The sequence below is a fragment of the Phodopus roborovskii genome, unplaced genomic scaffold (genome assembly GCF_943737965.1).
Source record: "Phodopus roborovskii unplaced genomic scaffold, PHOROB, whole genome shotgun sequence".
Classification (NCBI taxonomy): Eukaryota; Metazoa; Chordata; class Mammalia; order Rodentia; family Cricetidae; genus Phodopus; species Phodopus roborovskii.
This window is the reverse complement of record NW_026126434.1, coordinates 22,173,388-22,191,954: the sequence shown is the minus strand read 5'-3', so window position 1 is coordinate 22,191,954 and position 18,567 is coordinate 22,173,388. Positions and strand designations below refer to the sequence as shown.

Sequence of the window (18,567 nt, the reverse complement as noted above, 5' to 3'; positions counted from 1 at the left end):
TGAAAGGAACTAGGAGAAGGGATGGGGGAGAGGAAGGAATCCAGTTAGCAGCTCAGGAGGCAGGTGTGCTGAAGAGCTGTCTGCAGATTCAGGAAGCTGGCACACTCTAGACTGCCGGGCCAGCTGTTCTTACTTAGTAAGCTCTGGGGATGCCAAACAGAATGTGACAGACTTCTAGTCACCCTGGAACTGATCTGCTAAGATGGCGGAGCATGGATGTTTTCAAGTTCTAACCTAAATTTTATGCCTGCCCTAGTTTGCCGAGATAAACGCCATGACCAAAGACAACGTTGGGGAGCAAATGGTTTCTTTCATCTTACACCTTACAGTTTGTCCCAGTGTAAAGTCAGGGCAAGAGCTCAGGGACAGGACCTGGAGGCAGGGACTGAAGCAGAGAGCACAGAGGAACGCTGCTTACGGGCTTGCTGGCCATGTCTTGCTCAGCTTGCTTTCCTATAACCCAGGGCAACATGCATAGGGATGGTGCCACCCACAGTGGCCTGGACCTTCTCACACCAATCATTAATCAAGAAATTGTTCAACAGACTCCCCTTCAAGCCAATCTGGTAGACATTTTCTCATTTAAAGTTCCCTCTTCCCAGATAACCCTAGCCTGTAACAAGTTGACAAAAAAAACTAAACAGCACAGTACCTATCTATATTGTCCCTTAACTTGTGAACTTTCAGGCATAGGGATTTTGGACATAGGGATTTTGGAAGTTTTGTCACAATAAATTCCATGCTGGGAAATGTAATGTATTAGGGAAGTAAGTTTAGGAATACTACAAGGAGCATGACAGGAAAACAACAGTGAGAAAAGCTTGCTGAATAAAATAATGTGTTAGTGGTTTGTATATGCTATGTTATAGAATTTGTGATCATACTAGCTAAAGGAGAAGAAAAGAAAACATATATCTGTGATGACACAGAATTAGAGTGGTAGATATTCCAGTATTAAGGGGTTTTGTGGGAAAACCCAACTTCTTAACTTCGATGAGAAAAGATAGAGATAGCCTTGCTAGTCCAAAACAGTGCGAAAGGTGCTACACACACAGGCAGATCCATACACAAACAAGGAAAAGGCTCAGGCGTGCTCTCTCACACACACACACACACACACCCTGGAACCTACATGGTGGGCAATGAGAACTGATTCCTGAGAGTTTTCCTCTGACCACACAAGTGCTGCCAGATGCACATGATGTAGGAAAACATAGACAACGTATTTTTAAATTTATTTATTTTTATGTACATGCATGCCTATGTACCATATGTGTGCCTGGTGCCCACAGAGTCCAGAAAAGGGCATCTGATTCCTTGGGACTTGGAGTTACAGATCACTAGCTACCATGTAGATGCTTGGAACTAAATCTAGGTCTTCTGGAAGAGCAGCTAGTACTTTTAACCTCTGACCATTTCTTTAGTCCTTACCCCCCCCAAAAACAAAACAAAACAAAAAAATTACATAGAAGAGCACTTGTTGAAATCTGTAAAGTTAGGTAGTAGAACAAATCCAATTAAATCAGTCACAATTAATATTAACTCATTATTGGAGTATTTGATCTTTTGTTTACAAAGTAAAACTTTTAAAAGAGTTATTCACAAGGAAATATTATATTAACATTAGAATTAAGAAGTCTCCCCCTTCACAGTGAGATGTATGCATCCTAGTCCAGTCTTAATAGGAGAGCAGGTACCTAGTCTCCCTGCAGCTTGATACGCCGTGGCAGTTGATATATCTGTGGGAGACCTGCCCTTTTTGAAGAGAAACAGAGGAGTGGACTGGAGGAGGGAAGGTGACCAGGACTGGAAGGAGAGGAGGGAGGGGAAGCTGCAGTCAGGATGTTAAAACAAAAACATAAATACAAAAAAGAGAAAATTTAAAATGTGTGCTTAGTACTACAGTCTTCTCATTTTGTGAAACTGTTATTGCTGAGAAACTGTTTTAGCTAAATACTCGAGGTTAGAACGAGGTCACTCTGTGCATTTACAATAAGTAATGTGTTCACTACCCAGAACTTTGCCGTTTTCATGTTGCCCTAATTGCGAGAGAACACCGCACTTCTGTGTAGCCAACTTTGCCTTTGTCCTCCCTCAGGATCGCTGTGTTCTCTGTGACTGTGCTACACGACGACAGGATTGTCTTGGTGGCTGAACAGCGGCCTGATGCTTCAGAGGAAGACAGTTTCCAGTGGATGAGCCGTGTGCTGCAGGTGGGCATGCTGCAATGGTCACTGTTCTCGCCACAAGGAGACTTAAAATGACAGTTAAAAAGGGATCGCATTGTTTTGTTAAAGAGTGTTTCAGATTTGTCAAGTAGAAACAAAGTAACTACATTTGCATCACTCTGCTTCCTGTGTACCTGCATAAAAACTGTTAACACCTCTTAAAATTAACAGTTCAAATTTCCTCATCTATCTAGCAATTATCCGGTTTGACACAGTCACAACATTGGCAGGGACAAGGTCTTTCTAGTCTGTAGATGCCCCTGTCATTTTTGTGGCGATTTTGAGGAAAGCAGGTTATGGAGTGGCATTTCCTCTGTCCGGCTTGACCATGGTTTTCCAGTCACGTCTTGTCTGTGTCTGTGGCCCATGTTCAGTGGGTCTGGAGACTGTATTGGCATAGGCCAGTTTTCTGACGAGACTCCACTGAAGGTGGCTCAGGGAGCCCGGGTGCCCCTTTGTTGGCACTCTTATGTCCTGTGCTTGTGATCTATTGATTTTGTGGTTGTCACACTGTGACTTTTTCATCCTTCCTGCTTCATCACGAACTAGAACATACAGGAAGGAAGGATGGTGAATGGATTTCAGATGAATGAATGCTGTGGGGGTGACCCTGAGTTGACTTGTTTGTTTCATCATGAACCAGTGGTTTTAAATGTCTGTTTCAAAGGGTTGTAGCTATGACTGTTATCATTCAGGGGTCAATGCTGCCTCTTGACACAGCCTGAGGTCTCTGGGGCCATAATAGGAACAGATAGGTCAGACACAAGAGTACCTGTCTTGTGCAGTCTTAAGTGGGATGTTGGAGGCCACTGTCTGTAAACTTGGCCTTACTAGTTATCACTCAGTCATCACTAGTTATTGCTTAGTCATCACCCTGGGCCCTTTTCAGAAGACAGAATAGAAAATAGTATCTGTCAGCTTGTTTGTAAGATTCTCTGTATTCTGGATTTATGCTGAGAGTTCTTCAAACTCAATTCCATACATTTTCTCTTAAGCCAAAGTCTCTGTCCTCCTGTCAGTGTAATGGCCAACAGCTAGGCAGTAACCCTCAGTGACTTCTGGGCACTGGGCCCTGGTGTCTCCCAAGTGTGGTTTCTGTGCTGACCCAGACAGTTGAGCTGGGAACAGCTCACATGGTTTTGCAGTTCTCTTCCTTTGAGCATGTCTCCCTGTGGACCAGCTATCAAGTCTGTTTAAAGCCACTGTAAATTGAGCCCCTGAACTGTGCTGCTAGCTAAATTCTTTTTACTTTCAGGTATTAGGGATTGCCTTTTATGCCCAAGTTGGTTATATTTGAAATATAAACATAATTTCAAGTTCAGGATGTGTCACTTCTGTCATTTTTGGTTTACCTCTTGCCACCTAGAGGCCTCACCATGCTTTTGTGGCTGCTGAGATTTGTGTTTTCAATAGAAGCATTTATTGACAGTTTATGTGTCTGCATGTATGTGTCTCGTGGTAGAAATAGGCACACTCTCTTTGCTTAGGGAGCTGTTTCAGAGATCGCTCCACCTCCTGGGCCTCCCGCACTTCAGTTTTCTGTGCTGTGTGGCATCCCCTTCCAGCTCTAACAGTGGGCTGGCGGCATGTGCTCAGCAGAGTTCTTGCCTTCCAGGCAATCGACAGCATCCACCAGGTGGGTGTGTACTGTTTGGCCCTGGTTCCTGCCAACACCTTGCCCAAGGCTCCTCTTGGAGGAATTCACATCTCTGAAACCAAACAGCGCTTTCTAGAAGGAATGCTACACCCGTGTAACGTGTTGATGTGCCCTCACACGTGTGTCACCAACCTTCCCAAGCCTCGCCAGAAGCAGCCAGGTTAGTTGTACTTAATAACAAGATCATCTGGCCTTAAAATTGATGTTGACTGCAGTCCTGGCTAGGGGCATGGCTGCACTGGATCTTGCAATAGTAAGTCCCCTCCTCTCTGGGCCTGGGGTTAAGGATCAGCATGTATGCACCAGCTCTTAGTTCACAAAAGGGGATATTACTGGTACACCTGCCTGTTGGTTTCTATCTGCCTGTTAGGAACCAGTTTTAATGATAAATTCATGGATGACTCCTTGGAGGTAGAAATGATATCTATAAGCAGACATGGGTTCTGGTATCCAAAGAGCCTCTGATGGCCATTAAATTGCTGGAATAGAAGTTTCTCAAGGGCCAGTTTTCTGTATCTGATTTAACATAAACTAAGTGTAAAGACCAGTGTAACTATTATATTCAGTTTGTCATTGCTTTGGTTATATAAATAGGAAAAGCTAAGTTTCTTTTATTGACTATTGAACACATAAAATATCACTATCACACTTCAAGAATTCTGACTTATACATAAACTATAGTAAAGCAATAAAACATTAATAGTTTGGTAACCCAAGAACTATGTTACATGACATAGTTTGTATTTTAAGAGTGATCTGAATATTTACAGTTTAAGAAAAGAGTTAAGTGCCAAATGCAGGTATGTTTTGAAATAAGATGTGTTAATAAATAAATAGCATCACAACAGTTATGGTTTAGAAGGTCCCAGCTTGTCATCTGGAATCTGTTTGTAGAAGTTGGACCAGCCTCGATGATTGTTGGGAACCTGGTTGCTGGGAAAAGGATTGCTCAGGCCTCTGGGAGAGAGCTGGCCCACCTGGAGGACAGCGACCAGGCTCGGAAGGTACTGGGCAGCTGCTGGTGGGGAGTATGTGGCATCCAAGATTCTGCTGCAGATGCCACACCATCCTCTCTGTGTGCAGTTCTTGTTCCTGGCGGATGTCCTGCAGTGGCGAGCTCATACCACTCCTGACCATCCACTGTTCTTGCTGCTGAATGCCAAGGTAAGTGCAGGACTGTCTTTCAAGCTTGTCATTTCCAAGTCCTCCTTATTTTTGTTGGGACAATAGAATGCTATTAGATTTTGGTCCCTGATGTGGCATTGCTCTCTCTGTTTGTTTCTTTTCTGTAGAGACCTGCACTTTGTGCAGCCGACACAAAGTCTTTCCATTGATTTTTGTATTTATCTGGAAAATTCTCATCAGCTCCACTTTCTTATTAGGAACTGTATCTGTGTAAACATTTGGGTTTATGAGCTAAAAGGAAATGTTTATGTGGTAAAATCGATGCATTCAGACTTGGTCCATTTGCTTAGATCTTTGAAATGACAAACACTGTTTGCTGCTCCCAACTGCTTCTCCTTTGTGGCTAAGATACTCAGTGCCATGTGGTCTGAACACCCATTAATGCCCTGAACCATACTCAGAATGCCTGGAAGGAGACTCTGTAACCCTCACATTGCAAGAATACAGAAGCAAGCATTGTGAAGGCATTGTATGACTCCCCTGCCAGCCACCTCAAACACGTTTTAAGAGACCTCAATTGTTGTCAATTGTTGTCACAAGGGGCAGGTACCACTATCATGGAAAATGCAAGTTAGACCCTGGTACTCTTGGCTCATTGCAAGTTAGACCCTGGTACTCTTGGCTCATTCGGAGATTTACTTTTTTATTTAATTTTATCTGACAGAGCTCTTGGTATATATGCCAGATTGGCCTTCAACTCTCCATCTTCCTTTCTTAGCCTCAAGCGAATGCACAGGAATGTGCCACCATGCTCAAGCCATTCAGAGACGTTTATTGATGCCCACTCTGTTTACACACTAGAAAAATCTTCTCTGCTAAAAACTCAAGTTTCTTATGTAAGAGGCTGTCTCGCTTCCTGGTGTGTCTATCCCGATAGTTGATTTCTAAGTCACGCTGACAGTGATTGCCAACAAAGATATAGGCAGCTGTGGGGATCAATAGAGAGAAGTGTGAGTGTCGGAGCACTGGTTCTGAGCAGGGGTCAGGGCAATGTCCTGCAGGCTCCAAGTGAGGAAGCCAGTGAGACAGGTCTCAGAGAAAAGATTCAGGATTCAGATGGGTCCCAGGCATGCGCATTCTGGATTTTTACAGTCTTGGGCATTGTCAGGTATGACTAAAGTATCTACCCTTCTAGGCTCAGGTTGGGCCACTCAGAGATGCCCAGCCCTCCACTACAAGCATCTGTAACACAGACCCCAGCATTGCCTAGCATTGATATAGTCTGACTCCTGACCACAGGAGCCCAGTGTGCAGATGGATGCGCACAGGTTGGGTCAGAGGATGTCAGCACACCAATGAACTTGACTCTTCCCCAGGGCACAGTCACCAGCACTGCAACCTGTATCCAGCTGCACAAAAGGGCTGAGAGAGTGGCCGCTGCTCTGATGGAGAAGGGGCGACTGGATGCTGGGGACCACGTGGCTTTGGTTTATCCCCCAGGTAAATGCACACCCAAGACCCTCTCCCAGCCTTTGGAAACCGAGCTCAGACCCTCCTTACTCTTGAGATGCCAGTGCCACAAGCCCTGGGTGGGATGCCTGTCCCTAGTAGCCTTGGTAGCTTTTTTTGCTGTCAGGGTGGCTGGCAGGTACTCAGGCTTACCCTATAAGTCTTACTGTAGAGCTAGACTTTCACCCTTCCTCAGGACAAGGGATGAGTGTGAGGGGCAGCCATTGCTGCTGGTTGCTGTGAGCAGAGCTAGAATTTGAAGTTTCGTGTGTTTCTTAGAGAGCTCCTGGTTCATACTGTCCCTTCCAAGTCAAGTTCAAGCCATAGGGTTTACCTAAACCTCTTCTCTAAGATCGCTTTCCCACTCTAAAGCCCCTGATTGTTTAGGACAGTGGTTCTCAACCTTCCTAATGCTGCTACTCTTCAATACAGTCCCTCATGTTGTGGTGGCCCCCAGCCATAAAATTATTTTCATTGTTGCTTTATAACTGTAATTATGCTACTGCTATTAATCATGATGTAAACATGACTCTGTCCTGCAGGAGGTCTGATATGTGACCCCTGTGCAAAGGTCATTCAACCCCCAAGAGTGTCAAGACCCACAGGTTCAAAATCACTGCTTTAGGTCCTAGTAAGATTGGAATATCCTATTATACTTTTTTGTGTGTATGTGTCCCTCATTACATACAGCATTCTCAAAATGATAGTATCTCAGGCACCTTGCTGATTGTTTTAAAGAACAAGCTGAACTTCTTGGCTTGTGTTCACTCAACCTTCACCCACTTTTTTGATGGTACTGAAGAGTGATGCCTGGACCCTGAACAAGCTGGGCAAGTGCTCTGTCTCAGCCTCCTATTAGGGTGCAGCAGGTGACAGATGCTATTCTCAGACAGTGGTTGCTACCGTCACATCGTCCCATGTTTATAATACTATACTAGCCATATATGCGTTCTCCTTAGCGCATCTGTCTCAGTACCTGGGAAGTTATTTTCTGAAACTCCTCTCCTGGAGGATTCCTTAGGAAGCCTCATAGCCATTGCTGTCTTCAACCATTGCTCCATTGTTCCTAGCATAATAAATGCAATGCTGTCCTCCACCTGCGACAGACCCATTTCTCTGGTGGGTGCAAACCTCTTGCTGGGCTTGCCTTTGTGGCAAATGTGTACTTTCCCCTGTCTTCAGAGTCTGGTATGTCGCAGAGTTAATGTTGGTAGTTCTTGCTCAGTAATTTCATGTCCAAGGTCTTTCTGACTGTGAGTCTTCCGTGCCTTTTAGTTCGAGAAGTTTCTTGAGTCATCATCTTCCCACCGTGCTTTCTGATCCCTTGCTTCTCTTCAGTGCTTGTGCTCCTTCCAACTGTGTGTCTTTATCTGCCTTTAGTAACTGACATTTCCTCTTCTCCTATCTCCTTCCCACTCAACGTTCTAAATGCCATCCTCATCTTTTATCTTAAGGCTTTGTGGTCTTATGCTCCTGTAAGCTGCATCTTTATCTTGAAATATATTTTTAAACTTTCTATTCATGTCTGTTTTTTTTAATTCTGGTTTCTATTAATACCATTTGCTAGTGCATTTTAATATGTTATGAGATAGACTGTTAAGTTTTCATAGGAATCTGAAGGAATGGCTCCTCTTAGTGTGGTGTCTGGGGAACCTCCATTACAAGCAGTTTATCTCCAAGGTTGTACTTTAAGCCTGTGTATGCAGGCTTGTGCAGCCCTTCTAACACCTGGCTCTGATGGGCCAAAGGTCTACTGCTGTTGTACAGGGCAAGGGTCTTCCTGCTGCAGTATGTGAACACCTGATGTACCCCCTGCAGCCCCACATCCTCCTGGCCCCTCCTGAGACCCCCCTCCCAGGGTTAGGGGTACCCTCCTTTCAGTACATACTGTCAGTGCTAGGTTTGTAGATTCCATCCTTATCATTTGGAGTTAACCATGGCTGTATCAGAAGGAAATCTTGCCTGCGTGTCCCTTTTCTATCTGTGGACGGATGTTCTAAGTTGTCCTCATCAGATCTGAAATTGTATACCTATACTCTTGAACCCAGTGTTGACAGTGTTGCCCTATCTCCTCAGGGGTTGATCTTATCGCTGCATTCTATGGCTGTCTGTACTGTGGCTGTGTGCCTGTCACTGTGCGACCCCCACACCCCCAGAACCTTGGCACCACATTACCCACTGTGAAGATGATTGTAGAGGTATGCTCTCCCTCCTAGCAGGCCATGTCCTCTTGGGCGGAGTCACTGTGCTTGTCATGCGTGGTCTTCTCTGCAGAGTGATGTGCTGACGAGTGTCCAGGCTTACAGCTTACCTGAGTTCTTGCTTCCATGTGACTTAGGTCAGCAAATCTGCATGTGTCCTTAGCACACAAGCCATTACCCGCCTGCTCAAGTCCAAAGAAGCAGCTGCCGCTGTAGATGTCAGGACCTGGCCAACCATCCTAGACACAGGTACGTGTCTCCAACAGCTGCCCCTGCAAAGACAAACCGTTGCTTGCTTTCTTTCCTGAAGGCTTGCCGTTGTTGGCATTATGCTGTTGACATGCAAGAAAGTAGACATTAGGAAGCTGGAGAGAGACTCAGTGGTTAGGAGTACTCATTGCTCTTAAAGAGGACTGAGATGTGGGATCCAGTGCCCTCTTCTGACCTCTGAATGAATATGAATACACACACACACACACACACACACACACACACGGGAATACACATAATAAAATAACATTGAAAAAAATAAATGTTCAGAGCTTGTGTAAATAGCCAGATGTAGATGCCTTCTTGTACATGGTAGAGCAGACGCAGTGTTAGTGAGGCATTAGGTACCACTGTTGTTTATATGGCCTGGCTCCCTATCTAAGATGTGAGATCTCCACTCTGGGCTCACCATCAGCAGTCCCCATGCTCTTGTTAGGGGCTGAAATCCTATTTCTCACTGCATCCTGCCAACATAATTAGCTGTCAGTTGTCTACGTATTTTTGCTGATCCCTTGGCACAGTCTTCACTGTGCACCTCCTAGAATCCCTGTCACTATCACTGGTGAATGCCGTCACGCCCCCTGAGATGTCTTCACACCAGCTGAGAAGAAACTGTGTCTTATGGTTGAGTTACCAGGGTTGCCTAAGGGCAGCTCTGCTTTACAGATGTAGACTGCTCAGCCTAGCAGGCCCCTAGCATCACTAGGGACTGAGTTCTGGCTTCTGGGTGATAGGAGCCTTTCCTTTTCCATCATTCTGAAGTTCTTTTTGTGGAAACCAGAGACTAATAGAACTGTGTGCCTGATACTGTGGCAGGAGTGAGGAACTAGTACTGGGGCAGTTGACACAGGCCAGGGTCAGGCTCTGAGTTCCAGCTGCCCAGAACCCTTCATTCTAAAGAGCTCAGCCCTGCCCTGTTGAACGTGTGCCAATTTGTATAGCCTGCAGTAGCAGTGTTTGCCTCATAAACCTGAAGCACACAGACCCCGAGAGCCTGTCTGCCTAGCTATTCTCCTGACTCTGCCATGGCTTCTGCAATATCGGTGTATCCTCAGCAGCCTTTCCCATTCAGCAGCAAAGTGATTTCTTCTCCTGTTCCCTTCAGTGTCCAGGTTCCACAGCTACAGAATAGACTTGGCTAGCCCGTACCAGTGATCTCTCTTCATAGAGTGATCTTTCACACATGCAAACAGAGTACCCCTCCAGCTCTCTGGCAGCCTATCTTTTGTGACAGATCTGTCTCTGAGAAAGTTGAAGCTTTTATTTGTGCAGACTGTGTGACATTAGTTACTGGTATCTCCTACTTAACAGATGACATTCCGAAAAAGAAGGTAGCTAGCATTTTCAGACCACCCTCCCCGGATGTGCTTGCATACTTGGACTTCAGTGTGTCGACAACAGGAATCTTAGCTGGAGTAAAGGTAGGAACTCATGGGTTCCTGTTGGCCTCAACCTCATGGCAACACTGAGGGACCGGGCAGGAGTAAGGCTACAAACAGGAAGGATGTGGGTTGTAGCTTTAGGCAGATGCTTCTTATTCAAAGCACAAAGCAATAATATTATGTCTTAAAATTTATGTTAAACATTGATGGAGCCAAAATGAGACACCTGGGAACATTTTTTATGGTGATGTCTGGTCTCTACATTGAGGTGAATTTGCTGAATCTATTTGATGTGATTAGGAATGAACATAAAGCAACTGGTATGAGCACTCAGCATTAAGAGCACTTGCTGCTCTTGCAGAGGATCCAGGTTCCTGCACCTATTTCACATGGCTCACAACCACATGTAATTCCACTTCTAGGGGATTCCATACCCTCTTCTGGCCTCTGTGGACACCAGCCACATACATAAACTCATATATATAAGTAAAAAAAAAAAACCATTTTGTAATAGTGCAGTTAGAATGTTATTTAATGCCATAGAATCTGGTTTCAGAGGTTTCTATGTGCAGTTTTCGTGGGTACTACTTAGGCTCTGTGGGGATCTGAGCCAACTATCTCCTTAGAGAGTCATATGGTGCTTGGTGCTGGGGAGCTGCATGCCCAGCCAACCAGGGTGCACAGCAGACACGGCCTCTAACCTTTCTTCCTCCACAGCCCTGAGCAGGCCTTTTCTTCACTCCTGCAGATGTCACATGCAGCCACAAGTGCCTTGTGCCGTTCCATAAAGCTTCAGTGTGAGCTGTACCCCTCAAGGCAGATCGCCATCTGCCTGGACCCTTACTGTGGCCTCGGCTTTGCTCTGTGGTGTCTGTGCAGGTGAGAGCGTAAAGCCATTGCCCCCAGGGCCTGTGTGACATGTTTGGTTCTTAGGTGGTTCTGTGAGTGTCAAGGAATCTACGGAGTGTGAATGGGTTTGTTTGTTGGTTATAATCTGGGTTTACACTTAATAAAAGAATAAAAGTAGTCAAGCATGGTGATATATGCCTTTAGTCACATCACTTGGTATTCAGAGGTAGGTGGACCTCTGAGTTTGAGGCCAGTCTGGTCTACATAGCAAGTTCCAGGCCGGCTAAGCCGGTATAGTAAGACCCTGTCTCCAAAAAAAGAAAAGAAAAGAAAAAAAGGAAGGAAGGAAAAAGGAAGAAAGGAATTAAAGAAAAAGAAGTAAAGGCCAGCAAGGTGGCTCAGAAGGTTAAAAACACTTGCTATACAAATCTGACAACCCAAGTTTGATCCCTGGAACCCGCATAAAAGTAAAAGGAAGAACCTTGTGGTTCATTCAGACGCTAAAAGTAGCACTCTACCTAAGTTGGAAGCCTCTTCCACACATTGTTCCTGATGCTTTTGATCGTCTGTGTGGAGTGCAGGCCCGCATCACACAGTGTGTTTCTGCTGAACTCCCACTGGACTTCAGAACAGACTTGTGCGCATTCAGGCTAGAGAAACCGTATGTGTGAGGAAGGAGCAAGTATGCCCAGGGCTTGGCACGCTGACTCCCTTCCCGCTGCCTTTCTCCTCACAGCGTGTACTCCGGACACCAGTCAGTGCTTGTTCCCCCACTGGAGCTGGAGAGCAACGTGTCTCTCTGGCTGTCTGCTGTCAGCCAGTATAAGGCCCGTGTTACCTTCTGTTCCTACTCAGTGATGGAGATGTGCACCAAGGGTCTGGGTGCACAGACGGGTGCCCTCAGGGTAAGTGCCAAGCTGGGCTACACAGCCTCGGTGGTCCTTCCAAGCCCACATGCATCTGATGAGGTCTCTTTCCCAGCTAGCCATGAACCCAGTGGAGAGGAGGGTATGTGAGGAGGCAGGACAGAGCCTCTCTCTGGCCATAGGCTCTCCAGGGTTCTCGCCAGTGCCTCTGCGCTCTGAATTCCCCAGATGCTGGCAGAACTAGAGGAAACAGGCTTGTGTTCAAACCTGCCTCTGTGTTCAGATCTACAGCCAGAGCCCATGGGGGTCCCACAGAAACTCCTAGTCAGTGCTGAGGGCCCCAGACTGTGTGTGTTGTGGAATGACACCTTGCTCTTCTGCAGATGAAGGGGGTGAACCTGTCATGTGTGCGCACATGCATGGTAGTGGCTGAGGAACGGCCCCGGATCTCATTGACACAGTCGTTTTCCAAGCTGTTCAAAGACCTGGGCCTCCCTGCACGTGCTGTGAGCACCACCTTTGGGTGCAGGGTCAATGTGGCCATCTGCCTTCAGGTAAGTTGGTTGTATCCAGGATCCCTGGACCCTGCACCAGAGAATAACGTGTTCCTAGACTGACACCAGCACATGGCTTTATCTATGTCTGCACCTTGGACTTGTGGATGTTATATTTCTATGTAACCGTTCAGGTTTGAGGACCACGAGGACTTTGTTTAGAAAGATATTCCATTCTATGTGATGAAGAGGAATATTTAGACAGAAGAAAAGGTTTGTTTTTGAGCAGTGACTGGTATCTATGAGCATTTCTAAGTTAAATGTAATAGGCAGCTAATTTTTAAAAGCAAGATTGCTTTCCTAAGAAATCTATAGGAAACTATGTGTGGTGGTGCACACCTTTAATCCCAGCACTCAAAGGCAGAGGCAGGCAGATCTTTGTAAGTTTGAGCCCAGCCTGTTCTACACAGTGAGATCCAGGATAGCTGGGACTATATAGACTCTGCCTTTAAAAAACAAGTATATATTTATATACACATGTATGTGTATATACACACATACATATACACATAACTTACATACATATCATACATGTGCAGATTTTAAATTGGAGCACTAATAAGGGTGAGAATTCATATTGGCTGCTTTAGTTTAGTACTGTTACTAAAGTAGTAATCTCAGAAGTTTTAGCACCGACATGAGTATCACAAGGCTTTTTCAGTAGCTACCCCATTTCCTGATTTTTTATACTAGTCTCTATTCCACTTTCTTAAAGGCAAATACCGGCCAGATGTCTGACATATCAAATGCTGTAATCACCATAACCCTTTCTGGGTTCCCAAAACACATGCCTAGCCTGTAGCCCATTTATTCTCTTGGTGGCTGCATGTGCAGGGCAGGTCTTGGCTGTCTAATGTGGGTATCACCCTCATTTTGCTAATGTCCTCTCAACCATGAATGGGCTCTGCCTCGAACTGTTGTAAGTTTCAGATGACTGTGTAGCCAGAAGAGACTAGGGGGCCCGGGCTTGGTGTACCACTGTGATTGATGTGTAAGCTGGTGACTATGGGTTAAGAAATACCTGATTCTACCTCTGAAGCCCCTCCCCCCACGTATGGGAGGGCATTGGCCTTGTTTGTCAGCTTGTGAGTGCCATGTGCAATGGCAGGACTTGTAATGATAGATCTGTGTTCGCTCTTTAAGATACAGAGATGTGCTCTTCTCTCTCACGGTGTTTCTCATGTGGCCTGTGGCCTTCTGTTTGTTTCCTGTGCTATTTCCTCCCTGTCTCCCTCTGCTGGCCGCCCTGGCCTCTGTCAGCCCAACAGGCTGGGAAAACTAGCTGAGCAGGTAGGACCTCACCCTAGCCCTCAACCTTGCTGGCGTCTCCATGTCTGTCATCCCCATTTCCTGCTCCTTACCCCCACCCTGCTTCCATGAGTTCATGTGATCTTCTGGTGGATTCCAGAATACATGTTTTCTCTTACTGTCTTAGTTTATTAACAATGACAAGTATTTGACTCTACATGAGCTTTGTAGCCAAATGTAAAGTTTTCAGAGGCTGGTGAGAGGTCATGCTGCCTAGACACTTCAGGGAACGATGTAGACCAGGGCATCCGTTTAATTTTATATTCCTTGTCGATAAAATGGCAATACTAGGCCAGCGGGTGGAATGGCTCAGCTGGTAAAGGTGTTTGCTACCAAGCCTGACAACCTGAGTTTAGTCCCTGGGACCCACAAGGTAGAGGAAGAGAATTGATTCTCCAGGTTGTCCTCTTACCTCCACATACATGTTGTAGGCATATGGGTATGTACATTAACACATACAATTAAATAAATATAAATATAATAATAATAATCAAACTTGTAAGGGACAGTACTGTCCAGTACATCGTGCCAGCACAGCGCTCGAGTTGTCTGGCTCCTCTGAGCCTCTGTGGAACTTAGTCCTTAGTAGAGTTAATGAGACTCGAGGCCTTGACTCGATGCTGGGTGACAGTGTCCCCAATCTGCAGTATTGTTTCAGCAGAGACCAGTCAGGACAGAAACTAATCAGAACTGACATAGAAATGCTAGGGTTTGATGTTTTCATTCAGTTACTAAGTGTTTTGCTCACTGTCATGTAGACAAGTAGATGTTTGGATGGGCAGCATCAGCTCTGCCATGAGGACCATGAGCCCTTACGCAGACTGGTTGCAGGATGCACAGCTCCTATCCAGGTGTCATAAACATCTGGGGAGGAGCTACCACATGGCCACGCTTGTGAAACTGGGCAGAAACAAGAATTCTGAAAGAAGTGCCTCTGCTGTTCTCCTTCCAGGGCACAACAGGCCCAGATCCCACGACGGTCTATGTGGACATGCGGGCACTGCGCCACGACAGGTACTGCCCCCTCCCCATCCGCATGGCTTCCCTCGTGCATACTCTGCCTAAGTGCTGTCAGCTGGGCTTGTCCAAGCTGAGTATCTCCAGCATCCTGTGTGGTAATGATGCTGGCCAAGGCAGGGACACTTGCAACCAGAAAAGGACATTGTGGGCTCACTTGGACACATGTGATTTGCCCTTTCAGAAATTACCATGGAGTAAATTTTATTCTGAATTTTTTTTTTCTTTGCCAACTTTTAGAGTTCGTTTGGTGGAACGGGGCTCTCCGCATAGTCTACCATTGATGGAGTCTGGAAAGGTAGTAGAAGTTGGTGTGGGCAATGCTGGAATGCATGCTCCTCGTGAAAATGATACTGTCTGGGGAGTGGGACTGGCCACTGAAGAGCTTCTAAATGTGAAATTAGATACTTGAGTAATCGGGGCACAGAGCCCATAGGTGGAGTGCCAAAGTACAGAAGCAGAAAAGGAACTGCCTCTTTGCAAACAGTGGCAGAGGGTGGGGTGGGTAGGCTACGGGTCAAGGACCCTCACACTTCAGTCACAAAGGGCAGTCCTGAGGGACTGGAGGTGACAGGGATTCGTGTTCTGATTCAGGGTGACAGTAGAGAAGAGACACCGCCAGGGCACAAGCAGAGGAGATTTGCCATCGAAGCCAGTCTTGGCCCCCAGAAGCCTCCAGAGGGCTGGGAAGGGCTAAATGTGCTTGAGACTGTCCACAAAGAAATGTGAGCCAGTGTGAGGTCGGCAAAGCAAAGCCTGGAAGACCACTGTCCTCAGAAGCAAGGAGAGGTCAAGGAAGGATGACTAGGCAGGGAGAGAATCAGCCAGGCCAGTGATTAGGCATGCTGCTTGCCCAACTGCACAGCAGCCTCTTTGCATCCAGGCTTATCAGAGGTTCCCATGGCTGCTTAGCCCCAGAGGCAGGAAATGGAATTGGCCACCTCAACCCCTATCTCCCCACACCACCACCACCACTGCCCTGGCCAAGGCTGTCTTTTAGGAAGCAAGGAGGTGATCAAAGACGGCTATTTGACATGTTTTCCCCTCGTCATTAAAATTAAAAATTAAAAAAAAAAGCATCAGAGACAAAGATGCCATGTGACAGGGTTCAAGCAGAGGGTTTTGTGTTTTTGTTTTGTTTTGTTTAACTAGGGAAAGGGATCATAAAAAAGGGAAAGAGGAAGGGAGAGACAGGCCTCCAGGGACAGGAACAACAGGAGAGAGGAAAAAGGGGTAGAAAGAGAGAGAAAGAAAAAGAGAGAATGGGAGGAGGGCAGGCCCCTTTTAAAAGGGAGCATAGTGACTGTGCACACGTGGTGCTCTTAGTGGCTGCAGCTGAGACATATCCTGTCAGAACCCCAAGGGCAGGCTGGTACAGATGCATGAATACTAACAATCATTACCTTTAAGAAGCATCTTTATACCTGTATCCACCTTGTTCATATATGGCTGTACCATAGCTATTTTACACACTGCCTTACAGCAGTGACGTGGGCCTGGTGGAATGGTTTCAGGACGCAGGTGGGACACAGAGAAGATGGGAGACTCTCTCATCTGTGTCAGCAGACAGACAGCTCAGCTGTGTCCCGCAAGGCCATGCCTGGAACCTGTTATCAGTTCATGCATCGTTGCGGCCCCTCCTCTTTCTGAGGACCACATTACCATCCTCTGTTTCATTCAAGGGGAGACTGGGGACACAGAGCAGGTGGCTAAACTTCAGGGTGAACTGATCCAAGCACAGAGAGGACCCAGAACTGAGTGTAAGCTCAGCGGGGCACATGACTACTCAGCCCTGTGTCTGAACAGAGTAACTCATAAGTGCAGACTTTCCTGCCTGACAGTGAAACAGACAACCATAGTGGGCCTCCGGCAGAGAGGAGCCCCTGTAGGAATGGGCGCAGGGTCCCCGAGGTGCCCTCCCAATAAAGAAGACAGGTCCATTTTCAGGACCGGGGCCATTTTGTTCAGACTTACGTTGTATTTCTGTTCATGCCTCTTCTTTTAAAACGCTACTAAACTCCTGATCTGTAGCCAGTCCTGTTCATCAGCTTCCTCGGCTTCAGCGTCAGAAAGGGAAGGGTGCATGAGAAATGGCACTTGACAGTGCCACCAAATCAGAAGTCTAGAAGGTTTCTTTCCCAGGCCTTTAACAGCTTCCCTCCTTGCAGATCCTCCCAGGAGTGAAGGTCATTATTGCACACACTGAGACCAAAGGGCCCCTCGGAGACTCACATCTGGGCGAGGTGAGTGCTGCCAGAGGCTGAGTGTGGACCAGTGTGAGAGCCTGCCAGACCCCTCCTCTCAGAATTCCCTTGGAGTTCAGAGATTCTAAACTGTTGAAACTCTGGGTGTCTTTTTGAAAAGATATATTTTTATTATTCTTTAGTGTGTGTGTGTGTGTGTGTGTGTGTGTGTGTGTGTTCTGTGAGTGTATGCACATGAGTGCAGGTGTCTGTAGGTGCTAGAGGCTGGGATCTTTCCTGACACTTTAGGTGGTTGTGAGCCACCTGAGGTACATGGAGGGAATCAAACTCAGGTCCTTGGGAGGAACAGCAAGCAGATCTCAACTGCTTTCCAGCTTCCGTGTCTTTGAGAATCCTAGAAACCGTCTCCTCCCTACCTCTCTTGCACTCTCAGACGCTGCTGACATATAGGGCTCCGCAGCACGTGGGAAAGAGGCCTCTCACTGGGTCACCCCACCAACAAAGTTATGAGGACACTGGGGTGCCAGGGCAGTCACAAGGGACCATCAGTAGCCCAGAGAACAGGAATAGCTGCTTTGGGCAGAACTGGTCAGCCACTCCTTAAAACTTGGTATTGCCTTCAAGCCAAAATCACAGACCCTGTGGCAATTAAACACTGGCCCCAGGATCAAGGCCACACGGGACTTTATTCTGGGCTCAGGATCCTTGGTATACAAAGACTCCATCATATGAGGCACAGCCTGCCATAGGTATTAAGTAGATAGGGTGTCTTGCTCACAGGGGCAGGAGAGCCCCTCACTTCAGGTAATAGGTAGGTGTACTGTAGTGAGAGCTATCCACTCTGCCCACACTGATTGCACTAACCACACCCATTCAGGCGTGGACAGTGTGGACATGACAGGGGAGGCTAGGTCTGGGGTCCTAGACCCCTGCTCGCTCTCTTACTTCCTGGTCAGGTTGCAGAGAGCGTCCGGGTGGCATCCGTGGAGTGGGAATCCACGGCAGTCATCTGTTTCAGGTATAAGTGATTTCTCCCAGAATAAACATCATTCAACCTATACTGTGTCCCAGTGAATCTTATTTCCCACACAATGCAGGACAGAATCAGTACCCAATGATTTACTTGTCTTCTTGACTACCCCTGTCCACTAGATCTGGGTGAGCAGTCCCCACAATGCTACTGGGTACTACACTGTCTACGGGGAGGAGACACTCCATGCTGACCACTTCAGTGCCCGGCTGAGCTTTGGAGACACCCAGACCATTTGGGCAAGGACTGGCTATCTTGGCTTTCTTCGCAGGACAGAGCTGACCGATGCAAGTGGCGGTAAGAGCTCCTTGGTGAAGGGCTTGCCCCGGCATGGATTGGGGATTGGGAGAGCTGTTGCTACAGCCTG

General features: G+C 46.7%; 1 protein-coding gene across 1 annotated transcript in view; it reads left to right on the top strand.

Annotated features, from left to right (window-relative positions):
- Dip2a (disco interacting protein 2 homolog A) overlaps positions 1–18,567 on the top strand; it is a 72,792-nt gene that overhangs the window by 51,012 nt on the left and 3,213 nt on the right. The window contains exons 22-37 of the mRNA XM_051186939.1: positions 2,099–2,213; positions 3,844–4,045; positions 4,780–4,889; positions 4,969–5,049; positions 6,387–6,510; positions 8,596–8,717; positions 8,858–8,969; positions 10,302–10,411; positions 11,121–11,251; positions 11,958–12,126; positions 12,471–12,641; positions 13,902–13,931; positions 14,902–14,963; positions 15,207–15,264; positions 17,135–17,209; positions 18,323–18,497. Coding sequence (XP_051042896.1) covers positions 2,099–2,213; positions 3,844–4,045; positions 4,780–4,889; positions 4,969–5,049; positions 6,387–6,510; positions 8,596–8,717; positions 8,858–8,969; positions 10,302–10,411; positions 11,121–11,251; positions 11,958–12,126; positions 12,471–12,641; positions 13,902–13,931; positions 14,902–14,963; positions 15,207–15,264; positions 17,135–17,209; positions 18,323–18,497 — 1,847 coding nt within the window. The remainder of the gene's footprint in view (positions 1–2,098; positions 2,214–3,843; positions 4,046–4,779; positions 4,890–4,968; positions 5,050–6,386; positions 6,511–8,595; positions 8,718–8,857; positions 8,970–10,301; positions 10,412–11,120; positions 11,252–11,957; positions 12,127–12,470; positions 12,642–13,901; positions 13,932–14,901; positions 14,964–15,206; positions 15,265–17,134; positions 17,210–18,322; positions 18,498–18,567) is intronic.